This window comes from Botrytis fragariae, assembly GCF_013461495.1.
Source record: "Botrytis fragariae strain BVB16 chromosome Unknown tig00000006, whole genome shotgun sequence".
Lineage (NCBI taxonomy): Eukaryota > Fungi > Ascomycota > Leotiomycetes > Helotiales > Sclerotiniaceae > Botrytis > Botrytis fragariae.
The window spans coordinates 1,207,706-1,222,319 of NW_023500988.1; the positions used below are offsets into that span (position 1 = coordinate 1,207,706).

Here is a 14,614-nt window from a genome sequence, read left to right on the forward strand (position 1 = left end):
ATTCACAAGCAAAAAAAGGACTCTGCAAAGCAAAAAGTAAGCGGATCAACCATCGAAAACTTGCCAGCGAAACTTCTCGCCTCACGATGAAACACGAGAGTCTACTCCGTTAAAAAACCTTGGAGTGGAGAATTTGCTTACCTACATAACTCGATTTTGACATTTGACCGGTTTGGTGGTAAGAATTGGGTGATGTGAATAATAATGAAGAGTCAATGAGGAGTCAACGAGGAGTCATCATTGGAAAAATCCGGTAAATGGACAAAATTATCCATCGTTTCGAGGTGAGAACCCGCCCAAATGCATGAATTTGCTGTACTTTATTGACTAGTCCTGTACGGTCCTGTACAAAGTATGTTGAAGCTTGATTAGCTGCAGCTGAAGAATCTTCGCTGCAGCTTATTGCTGGCTCGTTAGGTTAGCTCGGTTAGGCTTTGGCTTAATTATGGAGATGGCATCGGATCCCTCAAATAACGGTGAGAGAGGCGGGCTGCAAACCTGCGTAATGGTTGCGATACGGATCGACTGCTCCCCGTACCGTTTGTTTGCCCCTGGTACATGCTACAGAGTGTGTACGGACTCCGGAGTACATCATGGATTCATCGCACTCTCACATCGTACAGCATCGAGTGCCAATGAACAAGAGAATTCGAATAAGTACCCCAGACCCCCTTCGAGAGCTTGTACAAGTGACTCGCGAGATTAAGGAACGACCAACACAACAAATGGTCACCATCGCTAAGCTAATCAGTAGCTGTGTTTCGAAACTCCTATCACGCTTCCGAACCTCGGTATCTCGATGCTCGAATCCAGCGTTGACATGACATGATAATACATGATAAGACATGAACATCACATGAACACCACAAGTGTTGGCTCTTCTGTTGGCTCGGTATAGTTCGTGAGATGTGGAAATGAGGAGGTAACCCAAGTAAACATAGAGTAACACTCCGTACTTGGACGAGTATTCATTGCCCACGTCAGTCATTTGGTTGTTGGTTGATTTCCCCAGTTTGCCCGGGTACCCACGAGGACTGGAGAATCTATGAAAAGTATACTAGTTCTAAGCAGTTGAGTTGATGGAGTGTTTCAAGTATGTATGATATGAAGATCGAAGAGAGGGGTCGCAATCTTGATGCGTGCCTCTGCCTCTGCACCATGTTGTTGCTCTAGTTTAGGTACAAATGACATGTAGAGTAGATAGAATTGACGTAGTGTCATGATGAGAAGCATGTGATGATAGTCAACGAAAATGATATGGGATTCAAGGACTTAGTTACTGTAGAGTGTTTTGATGCATCCAATTATGAGGCATTAGATATCGTCATTTCAAACAGATGAATGTAGCTTCCTTGCAATGTATAGGTAGGTGCATGTTAGAGGTCCTCATCGAGAGATTGAGTGTTCAGATAAAGACAGCACCTAGCTGTTAATCACACAGACGATACATAACCTACTGTATGATGAAATGAGAGTGTATGCAGATTGAGAGCTCTTTGTGTGTGATGCTCTTTTTCACTAACTTCACAATTGATAGCACCAAATAGCATTATTGCATCATGAATAAATGATCGGTCCCGGAAACAAAACCTGAAAAGGGCAATATTTTCCTTGATATCTTGTATTTTAATGCAGGAAGTATTGCATTGTGTTATAAATATGGTGAGATCTATCAGCTACCCCCAATCTATCTTCGTATAATGCTATTGTGCACACACAAAAATCATAGAAGTGATATTTATCTGATCCGCCCCAGCTTGCCATTGTACAAAGTGTTGAAGCCCCAATTTCCAGATGTGGTATCTTGTCAGTCCAGTCCATCCCAGTCCAGCCCATAACGCCATGATCTTTACTATGAATCCATTCACAGAAGCTGTCCATTTAATGAACCCCTGATATAGTATACCCCCAGACCTCTTTTAACGAAGCCATCAATTCCTCTTGGGTTTCTTTCCCATTTTGTTCGCCGTCATTAACTTGATCGCTATAGGAAATGTACCATTCTTAGGTGGCTTTCGACCGGGCAGGCTCGTGGTGCTAATTGAAGTTCGACAAACCGGGCATGATTTCCTGCCGTTGTTCCCTGCGTGTAATGCTGAGTGAAGACACTCAGAACAGAAGAGATGGCCTATATGATATTAGAAGTGCTAGAAAATAACGTTGTGGAAAACATACCACAATGTGTTACCGTCAGATCCGTCGGATTATCCATACATATGATACACTGGAACTCCACCAATTTGACCGGTTTCGTTGCTTCATCTTGGTTTTGTTGTTTGATCAAGTCTTCTTGTCTTTTCGCTTTTGCAGCTTCATACTCTTCTAAATTTGAATTCTCCGCGAGATCAACCACTTCGACGTCTTCCTCGGGTTTTGTTGGTGATGGTGAAAGCTTGCGACGTTTCGCAGATGTAGACTTTGAGAGACCTGACTTTCGTCGTTTTGGGGATTTTGGTTTAGTGAGTGTAGCTGGGCGTAAACTGGTGCCGCTAAGAGCTCTGCGTCTTTCTGGTGGGGGAACCATAGCTGGTGATGAATCAGTAAGATCAACTACACCGTAACTATCAGAAGCTCGACTAGGCATTTGTGGTGGCGATGCAAATGGATCGTCAATCTCTTCGTCGTTTTCGTTGTCTTGCGAAAGAAAGGTATCCCAGTCGAAATTTGTCAAGGCCTCTGCGTCGTCGTCATAAAAGGAAGACCCTCTTCCTGGTTGTGAGGATGGTCGTGAGTTTTGGTTTGATGGTGGTAGTGGAGGTGGTGATCGATACCGGATGGTTTCGTCGAAAGGATCAAAAGAAAAAAGATCGGGGGGAGATGAGCTCCGAGGGCGTTTTGTACTGTTTTCACTAGGTTCTGAATTTGAATTTGTTGCTGTTGCGGTAGAAGCGGATACGGCTCCAAGTATCATTGCCGATGCATTGCTCCTTGAATTGAGACTATGGGAGGATTGTTCTGGCTGTGTTTGTCCCGTACGGGAATCCGATACAAAAAGTGGTGATGATGATATTGCAGGTAGCTCCAATCTAGTCTCGGGATTTGGCCGACTAATTGGAGGCAAAGTTAGAGATTCGATTTCCTCTCCTCTACCAGCCAAAGATTCGTTGTTCCATAGTGAACGGTTGTGTGAGTTTGAGTTGGGAGTCGATGCCGAATTTGGATTTGGATTTCTGTTGTTGTCGTTATGGTAATGGGGTGGATATGGATAGCCTGAGGTCATTTTGGAATGGATGTAAAATTACTGAAAGATGATAGCATGAGCAGTCCGTAGATTCAAGTACGGTACAATATTAGTTTCTCATCTCATTCATACATAAAATAAACAATGAAAGCCAATCAATGTGCCAACTTTTGTGCGATGTGAAATAGAATGAGAGAGTATTGACAGTATAGAAAGTACCTAGGAAGATAGGTATAGAAAGGTCTGAAGTCAAAAGATAGAAAGGAGAATCGAGTACCGTCCTTAGGTATCTAGTTAATTGTAGAGTATGGTAAGTAGTAGGTAGTCTATATTCCGTCTAACCGCAACAAAGTTTCAAGGGATCTGGCGTGAGGCTGATGAGTGACAGCGAGAGGAAGAGGGAGAGGGAGAGGGAGAGGGAGAGGGAGAGTGAGGTTGGAAATCAAATGGGTTGCTTTGCTGTCGATGTTGTTGTCGTTGTGGTGGTGGAGGTGGTGGTTTTGTTTTCCCCTTATACTTCGGACGAGCGACAAATCCAATTCACGCAAGAACTGGGCGCTGTGCAGTATTAATAGCTGAGTAGTGTTTGTACTTGTGTGTGTGTCTATGATGAATTCCGTTTATTAGTTTAATGAATGTTACACTATCAAAATCAAGTGAGTAGCAATGGCAAAACCCGAAGGAAAGTATAGAGTTTCATACGAACGGAAAGAAGGAAAGAAGGAAAGAAAGAAAGAGACGCAGAATAATATTGCTGCCCATGGAAAAGTTATGGCTAACGATGAATATAAAATAAAATCCCGAATTTCTGTCTTATCTCCCGGTACTCAGTAATTACAGTATGGATAACTGGTCAGATAAAGAAGAGAAGAGATCCTCGGGAGCGAAAGGAGCTTGGAAGTTGTCGAGTTATCGATAAGGAACTTTTGTCGGTGTATTAGTCAGCGAGAGACTGATGCATTGTCAGCCTTGTGTTTGTAGGGAATTACCTGGGGTATATAAGAAGTAAGAGAACAATTCCTATCAGCCTCGTAAAGCCACACGAGGCTGTTCATCAAAGCCTTGCCTATCCTTATCATCAATTGGCCACCCCCGCCCGAGAAAAAAAATTAGCCCTTACACTTTTGGAGGCTTGTAAAGGACGTCACTTGTCACTAAATTCGTTTCATTTCGTGTTTCCTTGAGATTTTGATATCAGTACCTATCTACCTACTAAAAGTATGTAAAGTGGTCAAGATAATGATTGAATAAGATTTTCTTTCATATTATGCTTCTTTCGTTCCGCCTTGGTCGTGCAAGTAGACCAGGCGCAAGCTTCTTTCGTCTTGCAAAATATCAAGCACACAAATCTCAAGGTACCTCGATATCTGTTGCGCGATGGCGAACATATGCCACAGAATCAGGTGGATTAGCACATGGTTTGGCACAAGAGCCAGTGCAAGTGTCGGTCAATGTAGGAGATCAATCGAGTATGTAGAATAAAACTTCATCAATTAATCTAAACATCCGCTAAGCAAAAAGTAGAAGACCTAGAACAACCTCGATACAATGAGATAGGAATTCAACAAATAAGTACTCATATATACGATCAAGTATTCAAGGACATCCAATCGCCTCCCTCTCAGGAGCTCGTAGATCTTTCAAAAGATCATCTGCAGAGACACGAACTGCTTGGGAAGAATACGGACAATACTCCTCCAATATCTTTCGATCTTCCCGAGCTACAAGGTGATACACTCGATAAGCATTTCTACAAATTAGGCGTAGATGCTTCCGAACCATACATGACATATGCGAAGCAATTTGTTAAGACGGAAACTCCCCCTCGGCCGTTGAAATGGTCACATCAAAGTGGATGGACGAAATATAGTGGCGACGGCACGCCGGAGAAGATACTTGCGCCAGATGAAGAAATGTTATGTTTTGATACGGAAGTGATGTGGAAACAGAGTTCATTTGCTGTGATGGCGTGTGCCGTTAGTCCTACAAATTGGTATTCTTGGTTATCGCCATGGCTGTTGGGGGAGACTGACAATGATCGTCAATTGATACCCCTCGGAGATGCAAAGAAACCACGAATTGTCGTGGGCCATAATATTGGTTATGATCGAGCCAGGGTAGCCGAGGAATACGACATCAATCAATCGAAGAACTATTTCTTGGATACTATGTCATTACATGTTGCTGTCAATGGAATGTGTTCACGTCAAAGACCGACTTGGATGAAACATCGAAAGGATCGAGAATTACGTGAAAAGATCGCTGGAGAGACCGACAGTGCGGAATTGGCAGCTTTGCTAGGACACAAGTCTATTTCGGAAGAGGAAGAGGCGGAGTTATGGATAGGCAGAAGCTCCGTCAATTCATTGAGAGATGTTGCAAAATTTCATCTCAATGTCACAATCGACAAAGCAGCGAGAGATGCATTTGGTGAATGTGATCGCGAAGGAATCATGGCGAAATTGGATGAACTTCTTCATTATTGTGCAGCGGATGTTGACATTACCCATAGAGTTTACAAAAGAGTGTTTCCCAATTTTGTCGAGACATGCCCACATCCAGTCAGCTTTGCAGCATTGAGACATCTCTCATCGGTTATACTTCCAATTGATAGGTCGTGGGAATCTTATGTCGCTAACGCCGAAGCTACTTATCACAAGTTGTCTGATGCAGTACAAGAACGACTCCTTGCTTTGAAAAATAAAGCGTTAGAGATTAAAGATGATCCTGAGTTATGGAAGGATGACCCTTGGCTAAAACAACTCGATTGGTCTATTCAAGAGGTCAAAATGGTGAAGGGTAAAACAAAAAAGGATCCACCAAGACCAGCTAAAAGACAGAAGATGCCTGGTATGCCTCAGTGGTATAAAGACCTTTACCCGAAAGTTACTGGTCCCATTAATTTATCAGTCCGTACTCGAATCGCACCATTGCTTCTACGTTTGGCTTGGGATGGGTATCCATTAGTGTGGTCCGACAAATATGGCTGGACTTTTAGAGTTCCTATCGAAGAGGCTCACAACTATAAACAGAAACAAATGCAAGAATGCAATGCATTCGAAGAGGCTGATGTGGCTCTGCGAGACGATACATCCGCTGCTTACTTTAAAATCCCGCACAAGGATGGTCCATTGGCTAAATGTGGAAATCCGATGGCGAAAAGTTATGTGCAATACTTTGACAAAGGTATTCTTTCGTCCGAGTATTCATATGCAAAGGAAGCCCTTGAGATGAATGCTTCTTGTTCTTATTGGATAAGTGCAAGAAATCGGATACAGTCTCAAATGACTGTCTATGAGAAAGATGGAGCAAAGGGGCCTGCAACATCGGAATCCGAATTGGAAATGGGCTATATTTTACCACAAATCATTCCCATGGGGACCGTGACCCGAAGAGCAGTGGAAAACACATGGCTTACAGCAAGTAATGCCAAAGCGAACCGTGTTGGTTCAGAACTAAAGTCAATGATAAAGGCTCCACCTGGTTATTGCTTTGTTGGTGCAGATGTGGATTCTGAAGAGTTATGGATCGCTAGTCTTGTTGGAGATGCCCAATTCAAATTGCATGGAGGTAATGCTGTCGGGTTTATGACTTTAGAGGGTACCAAAGCAGCAGGTACGGATCTCCATTCTCGCACAGCTGGCATCCTCGGTATTACTCGTAATGATGCCAAGGTCTTCAACTATGGTCGAATTTATGGAGCTGGTTTGAAGTTCGCCTCAACTCTACTTCGGCAATTCAATCCTAGTCTCTCGGAAGCTGAAACCTCACACACAGCTGGGAACCTTTATAAGGCTACCAAAGGTGTCAAAACTAGCCGAAAGATTCTTTATCCAGGACCTTTTTGGCGTGGAGGAACCGAAAGTTTTGTTTTCAACAAGTTGGAAGAATTTGCAGAGCAAGAAAGGCCACGCACTCCGGTTCTAGGTGCAGGAATAACAGAAGCCCTGATGGCATGTTTCGTTTCCAAAGGTGGTTTTATGACATCACGTATCAATTGGGCAATTCAATCCTCCGGTGTAGATTATTTGCACCTTCTCATCATTTCCATGGATTACATCATTCGTCTCTACAATATTAATGCCCGTCTAGCTATAACTGTTCATGATGAAATCAGATATTTAGTTAAAGAGGAAGATAAATATCGTGCTGCGTTAGCATTACAAGTATCGAATCTCTGGACTCGAGCTATGTTTTCCCAACAAATGGGAATTAACGATCTACCACAGTCCTGCGCCTATTTTTCCGCAGTCGATATTGATCGCGTTTTAAGAAAAGAAGTCGACATGGATTGCATCACACCTTCACATAAGACTGCAATACCTCATGGCGAATCGATAGATATCCAACAACTTCTTCTTCAACCCACCGCTCATCTCGACCCATCCATCATCTCCACAGACCCTCCAAATCTCTCTGACATTGCCTACGAACACCGTATCCCAGTCATGGAATCCCTTCAGAAATCTACAGACTTGATGTTCCTCAAAGCACAAATCACTGCTGACGATCAAGAGCTCAAAGACATCATAAAGGAGAAGAGAAAATTAAAGGAAAAAGATGCACCAACGAAACCGAAGGTTTCAAGCAATAATTCCGTGCCGTATCATACATATGCTCATTTATTGGAAGAACCGATAATGGTTAGTGATGCCTTGAGAGTGGGTAGGGCATTCGATGCTGCTAAGGGGAAGAATTGGGCTTGGGATGTTAAGGGAAAAGTAGCGGGGACGAGAAGTGGCGCGGGGGTTAGATTCTAGATTCTAGATTCTTGGTTTACTGGATATATGGATATATGGATAGATTTGGACCGTGTAACTGTATCTTGAGGCTGTTTTTTCTTACTTGGCTTTCTTTTATTTGGCGCGTGTATTTGGTAACGTGCTTTTGGTACTCGGATACTGGGGAGATAGGAGTTTAGTCGGTTAGGAGGGAAAGAGGGAGGTCCTTGGATTATATTAGGGGCATTGGTTTGTATTTTACGATACGATGGATTGATTTACTCGCTTCTCTTAGAGTGGAGTGGTTAGGATTTATCGGGTGCATGGATGGAGGGATGGATGGATTAGAAATGGAGCAAAATATTTGTATGTATGTATGTATGTATGTATGTATGTGTGTGTAGTTGATAAATAAAATGTAGGAGTTGTTAAATTCTCTCTCTTTTCTCTCACACTTCTTTTTCTTCCTTTTTCTTCCTTTTTCTTCCTTTTTCTTCTTTCCTTTGCTTTTTGAAGGAAGATGAAGATGAAGATGAAAATGAAAATGATAGAGCATCCTTCGTTTGTTTGGTCTCGACTGCTGAGTAATGGGTGAATTATGTAGGTGAGTTGACTAGGTGAATAGGTAGGTGGGTGAGTCGATAAGTAGGTTAAGGGGCGGAGGTTCTTGGTTGGTCGCTTGGTTGTGATGGGAATGGTGATGGCGACGGCGACGGTCATGGTGATGGGGATTGGGGACCGGAAACTGGAGCGCAGTGATATTTTCGAGAGCAGAGTGCAGTGATGAGGATTGAAGATGTATTCGGGTAGTTGAAGCTGAGGAGCTAGGAAGGCGAGAGGAGGAATTTTGTGGTGGTGAGATGATGGATTGGAGAGATGGTGGAATGGTGGGATTTGGGCTTTATATGGCGATTTGATTGTAGATGAACAGGAGGAATACGGATGCATAGAAAATGTTATCGCGGCTATGAGAAGAGGCTGGTGATAATGAAGGGGTTGGAGACTGTACTGGAATGTCCTTTGAGAGATTCTAGCGCTGGTTCGCTTGATTGAGGGTATACATGCATTTATGAATATAGTGCTAGAATTGGAGATATAAGAAAGGAAGTTTCGGTTCCTGGGATGGATGCGAATAGTGTGAATGATGGAAATGATGGAGATGGAGGATGTGAAGGATTTGTACATACTTGTAGATGGTTTTGGGCTGTGAGGATGTTCCTAGTGATGAGTAGGTATGAACAGTATATTATTAAGTAAGTTTCATGGATTTTGTAGTTACGTATATTCTGGCTTACATTATACAGGCTGGTTCAGAGCTTGATTTGTAGAATCATGTTATCTTTTTCTCTTTTTCTCATTAGTTACTTTCAATCACTGCTGAATGGGTAAGAACCCTCTTGTTTCTCTCCAGACTCGTTTAATATCAAAAGGCCCCAAAGCATGACATCAATTTTGGGGTTATGCGACTGCATGCGTAATTTTAGAGCCATTGTGCCCCCCCTTTAAGGTACACGATTGTTTGATAACAGACAAAATTCCACATACAAATATTCCTGTACTCAGTCATTTCAAATTCCAAAGCATGGTTCAGGCACACAGCTTATTTTTTAGGGAAGTACACTAGCTACAATAATCCTATGCCTAATTTCAAATTTCCACTCTCGTCCGAACCTGAATCAGAAGTGAGTACCCTCAGGGCAGAGCCTTTTTCATTAAATGTGCACTCTCTAATAAAATCCCAAAGCATTTTACCCTATTCTTTCATCGCCGAATCCTGCCCAACTGGTACTTGTGACTTTTCCGACAAAGGCTTGTGCAACCAAACTTTCGCTGGCATCCACGGTCGTGGAGTTTCATAATCCACACACTCGTCCAAGCCATAGGCCACAACACCGGGGTAAATCACCAGACTAATAAGTTGGCCTGTTAGCTTATTTTCGATATCTTCTTGCACGCTAGTGTGGAGAGCCATCTGTCGGTCACGAATGTGGAAGAAAGAGTTCAAGTCCTTGCGCGTGACTATTTTGAGCATTGATCGTCGAGTCCAGAGATGGTAGGCTAGACCAGCGGCCCGCTGGTATATCTTTTGGAGACCGACCGTTAGCTCTGGGGTTGCATCGAAGAAGCACCGAGCAGGGCTTTTGAAGAAGTTATCTGCTTGAATTTTCGCTCTATCATCAAGTAAAGGTGGTATCTTGAGTCTGACAGCCTCAGCTTTATCATTTTCCGAAGCCTCCGGGAACAACAGCCTCAGTGTATCAGAGCGCCATTTGTTGGCATCTGCGACGCTCCCTGTCTACGTTAGCTAGCTCGTTGAATAGAAAATGAGTGTGCATACATGATAATCCCGCTCTATAAATAGAATCCAAGCTCGTTGACTCATCTCCGAGAAAAGAGAATGGCGACGAGAAAACATTCGTAAAGACATGGTGAGCAAGAAGCGCTTCGAGCAAGAATTTTTTGGCCCTTTTCTGAGGGAGTCCTTCAGGCAGCATATCGTTTCTGAAGATCATCACTTTCGACAGCTCTTCCCTCAATGCGTCTTTGGCCTGATCTTCTCCTTGAAATACCTTAGATAAATTATCGAGCCGAGAGTCGCCCCTGGTTGCAACCCGTATCCATCCACTCATTGCTGCCTGGAGTGCGAAAATTTCAAGGGCGACGGCATCATGGTCAGCAGGGTGCCATGCCCCGCTCTCCATGGCTTGAAGGCCATCTCTTGAAGAGCACATACCGCTCTACTGCATTCTTCTCTATCACGCTGATTTCTTTGCTGCAATTCTGACTCTTTGTCCCTTAGACCGGCTATCTCCTTCTTCAATGTTCGAAGTTCTTCATAACTCCGGTGCACCTCATCTTCCAATCGTTTCACAGTTCGGCCAATAGTCATGGGAAAATCATAAGACCGGGTTGAGTTTGAAATGTAAATCGCGTTCGGCAATGGCTCTCTAGGTAGAACGCTTGTTGGTGAAGTTTGGACCCTATTTTGATCCATGACGTTATTGGTGGGGGATGATTGGGGAGTGATTTGAGAATTCAGGGTAGATGGCAAATTTCCTTGAGGCTTGCCGGAATGTGTAGCATGTATAGAACGGACATCCGCCATGATAGAGTCGCATTTTCCAACGCTTGTATGCCTGTCAACCTCAACGAATGGCGAGGAACCATGACCCATGGATACAGGTGCAGGAGGCCTGTTTCCTGAGTTCGTAGAGATCGAAGATGTGGTCTGATACGGGGAAGTTTTATCCGAAGGAACTTCTGAACAAGGACCCATTGCCTCTGTGAACCCAACGCACAAATCTTCTACATGATCTGCCACGGAAAGTTCTCCATCCTTAATTCTGTATTTGGAAGGACAGGTAGTGTGGAGTTTGAAGCGGGCGGTCATCAGTCGCGCCCTGCTAGAAATTGAGGATTTCCTGAACGACCAAGAACTGTTCTGTCGCTTTTCATGGCATGATATCTTCCTCCATTTGGGGTAAATGTAATCTTTTCGATTTTCACTCTTCAGTTTGAAGATGAAATGGTGAAAACTAGCTTGAAGTCCCATATTTTGCGATTTCCTCTTTTAAGTGAAAAACTTGAGGAACAAGTGTAGCGTTTATGGCAATCAGACTATTTCAGTACAGTTCCTTTCAAATTAGGATTACCGATACAATTCGACGGGTTGTGTGAAATTTTCGCCGACAGTCAAGGTAGCAGTAAAATTGTTTCATAGTATGCGGCCTTCAGAGATATTCCCCTGTGCGTGGCAAGCTCTGGAACTCTCTGTTTTTAAATATGCCAGATCAATCATTTGTGGAAAATTTACGCGTCGGTATAAATTAATAAGTTTGCTCTCAATCCCCCCAGAAATGAGTGCATCAGACATCCTGAACTACCATATCAACGCAATACCAACGCCAGCGCAAGACTCACATAATGTCATCCCAAATTTCGAGTAATATTTCGGGTCCCAACAAAGCAGTTGCTACAGGCTTACCGCCACGTCATAAAATCATTGTTGCCATAGATTATGGAACTACTTTTTCAGGTGTGTATCACGACCAGATTCTTCCCTCCTTGCTCATACATGTCTAGGCATTATTTATGTCCTTAGCACTCAGAAAAATAGCGATGAACTTAAAATTCTGTATTTGCACGCCGATCACAAAACCGAAATGAAGAAGGTCCCATCCAGGATTGCATACGCGAGAGAAAATCCGAGACTAAAATCAGACCAATGGGGCTTTGACGTGGACCCAAAACAGACGTCATGTTCTTGGACGAAGCTCCTTCTGGACAAGAGTTCTATCTTTGGCGAGGACGACGATATAATCTCAAAGACAGTCATCGATGAAGGAATGATGCACTTGCCATCACATCGGAACTGCAATGGTGTCTGTGAGGACTTTCTCCATGCGTTGTATGTTGAATTTGCTGGGTATGCAGAAAGGACGCTTGGCACAGACGTCTTCAAAATGTCACCAATAGACTGCTGGATTACTTTGCCAGCCATCTGGTCTGATGAGGCAAAGCATGCTACCTTGAACGCTGCCAGGAAGGCTGGATTTGCAACAAATCCAATGGATCAGGTACACACAATTGTGGAACCGGAAGCGGCAGCGATTGCAACTTTGAAAGAGCTTGCTGCACCAGGAACTCTCAATGCTGTGCAGGTAAGCTATTGCAGCATTTCAAATGGTTAATTACATGTTGATTAAATTTCTAGCGCGGTGATAATGTCTTGATATGCGATTGTGGGGGAGGAACTGTCGATATTACCACATACACAGTCACTTCGGTTGCGCCGAAGTTGACTTTTGAAGAACTTTGCATTGGAACAGGTCAGTACATGCACTCACTGGACAGGTCATTTGTTCATTTAGGCCGTCTCTTGTACAAGGGATGGCATCTACTTCACAGCAAATGCACAGCTAAATATTGACATCGTAGGTGGAAAATGTGGCTCTACCTACATTGATCGTCACCTCCACGATCTCTTATCTGATCATTTCGGCAATGATTTCGACAGCATCCCATATTCGAGAAAGGGTCCGGGAAGCGTTCTGATGAACAATTGGGAGGTGCTTAAGAAAGGCTTCGGTCGCAACATGGAGGAAGCTGGCACCGTAGAACTAGGTCCGCTGTACCTCGATCTACCAAGCTCGCATCAATATGACAGAGAAGATAATGTTATCTTCCTATCACCGTAAGTCGACCCCGATTTGCAAGCGTGAATCCCTATCGTTATAGTTTTCCACTTCAAGCTCAGACTATGAGTAAGGATTAGACTTGGCGGTCTTGTGCATACATTATCGCAAGCTTCTGACATCTTCTCAGTGAAGACATGAAATCCGTGTTCGATCCAATCGTCGATCGAGTAATCAAACTAGTTCGAAAGCAGGTCGACCAAGCAAAGTACCAAAGGAAAGCAAAAATTCATGTAAGTTTCTACTTGATCTTGTCACATCTAGGTAATCAGTTTAATTGTCTAACTCCCATGAAGCGCATAGCTCTTGTGGGTGGAATGGGAGCTTCGAAGTATCTATACAGCAAGTTATTGTTGTGGTGTGTTTCAAATGGAAACATCGAGCTTCTATGCCCTGTGAACCTGTGAGTATCTTGATACTCTGGTGGCTCAATGCATCTAATCTGTTAAATAGTGAGCTCGCAGTTTTAAGAGGTGCGGGAATTCGAGCGCTGGAAGAACTTGCGCCTTGCATTAAGTATGTTCGTCGGCATTACGGTTTCCGAATCAGCCGTGTCTTCCGGGAATTTATCGATGAGGAAAAGTACTCATACATCGATGACTACTCAAATCAAAAGTATTGTGCAGGCCGAGCAATATGGTGTGTTTCAAAAGTAAGAAGGCTCTCAAAATACATACGATGACAGTAATTCTAATTCTTATAGGGCGATGTGATAGTTGAGAGATCGTTCCATTCAGAAGGTTGTTCGTCCCCCTACAACCCTGGAAAGCCTGTAAAGTCCACGATTGAACTTTATTCATGCGAAGGAGATCAACAGCCTAATAGGATGGACGATCCACGTAAGTTCATGGCCCCTTACTAGATATATATTGACTTGACAGAGTCCACGATACTAATCGGTAAAACAGGCGCCAAGAGCGTTGGCAGAATACCTTACAGCTTCCCCGCAGATTTCAACTTTGGCATGGACAGCAATTCCAGATTCAATCAGCGCCTTGACAAGATGGTTCATGAATTCCATTTTCAGATCCAAGTTATATTTCGTGACAGAGGAGCCAATCTGAAATTCCGGCTCGCTGTTGGTGGTCGAGTGGTATCCGACACCACTATCAAATTTCCTGAACATTGAAGTGCCGATGGTAGAATCATCATCAATAGTCCTAGATTGTCGAGATTGATAATGAGAAGGAGATAGCAAACGAGCGAGGTTTCAAGAGTTTGAGTGCAGATGCTTTGAATAGAATTTGGGTTTTCAGTTTTTGATTTTAGTCAACGTCAACAATGAAGAATGAGAAACATTTCAATTGTGTGTCTCCGTGTATCACTCGTTTCAATTGCGAATAAATTATCGTGCTTTGTCCTAAGAACGACAACAACTGCCTGTGTATCGGCTGGCTTATTCTAGCTATCTTTTCGGTAAGGATACGGATCTGAATTGACCGTTAGGACGCGAATATCAGGACTGGGCAAAGAGTAGGATATATTACCTCTGCTTAACTTTACAATTATCAGAATAT

The 14,614-nt window shown here is 43.4% G+C and overlaps 4 protein-coding genes across 4 annotated transcripts; 2 read left to right on the forward strand and 2 right to left on the reverse strand.

Annotated features, from left to right (window-relative positions):
- Positions 1-1,931: 1,931 nt before the first annotated feature.
- Bfra_001551 (putative slx8 protein) lies at positions 1,932-3,220 on the reverse strand (the record flags this gene model as incomplete). The annotated part of the gene is made up of 2 exons (XM_037331980.1): positions 1,932-2,128; positions 2,176-3,220. The coding sequence occupies 2 exons, from the start codon at positions 3,218-3,220 to the stop codon at positions 1,932-1,934; spliced, it is 1,242 nt and encodes a 413-aa protein (XP_037196134.1).
- Positions 3,221-4,448: 1,228 nt separating this feature from the next.
- On the forward strand, positions 4,449-7,941 carry Bfra_001552 (putative dna polymerase gamma protein; the record flags this gene model as incomplete). Its single annotated transcript, XM_037331981.1, has 2 exons — positions 4,449-4,650; positions 4,703-7,941. The coding sequence occupies 2 exons, from the start codon at positions 4,449-4,451 to the stop codon at positions 7,939-7,941; spliced, it is 3,441 nt and encodes a 1,146-aa protein (XP_037196135.1).
- A 1,714-nt stretch (positions 7,942-9,655) lies between these two features.
- Positions 9,656-11,455, reverse strand: Bfra_001553 (uncharacterized protein; the record flags this gene model as incomplete). The annotated part of the gene is made up of 3 exons (XM_037331982.1): positions 9,656-10,194; positions 10,241-10,538; positions 10,637-11,455. The coding sequence occupies 3 exons, from the start codon at positions 11,453-11,455 to the stop codon at positions 9,656-9,658; spliced, it is 1,656 nt and encodes a 551-aa protein (XP_037196136.1).
- A 371-nt stretch (positions 11,456-11,826) lies between these two features.
- Bfra_001554 (putative hsp70 family protein) lies at positions 11,827-14,226 on the forward strand (the record flags this gene model as incomplete). The annotated part of the gene is made up of 9 exons (XM_037331983.1): positions 11,827-11,938; positions 11,986-12,563; positions 12,617-12,731; positions 12,841-13,096; positions 13,228-13,330; positions 13,394-13,500; positions 13,551-13,749; positions 13,801-13,936; positions 14,006-14,226. The coding sequence occupies 9 exons, from the start codon at positions 11,827-11,829 to the stop codon at positions 14,224-14,226; spliced, it is 1,827 nt and encodes a 608-aa protein (XP_037196137.1).
- Between the last annotated feature and the right edge of the window lie 388 nt (positions 14,227-14,614).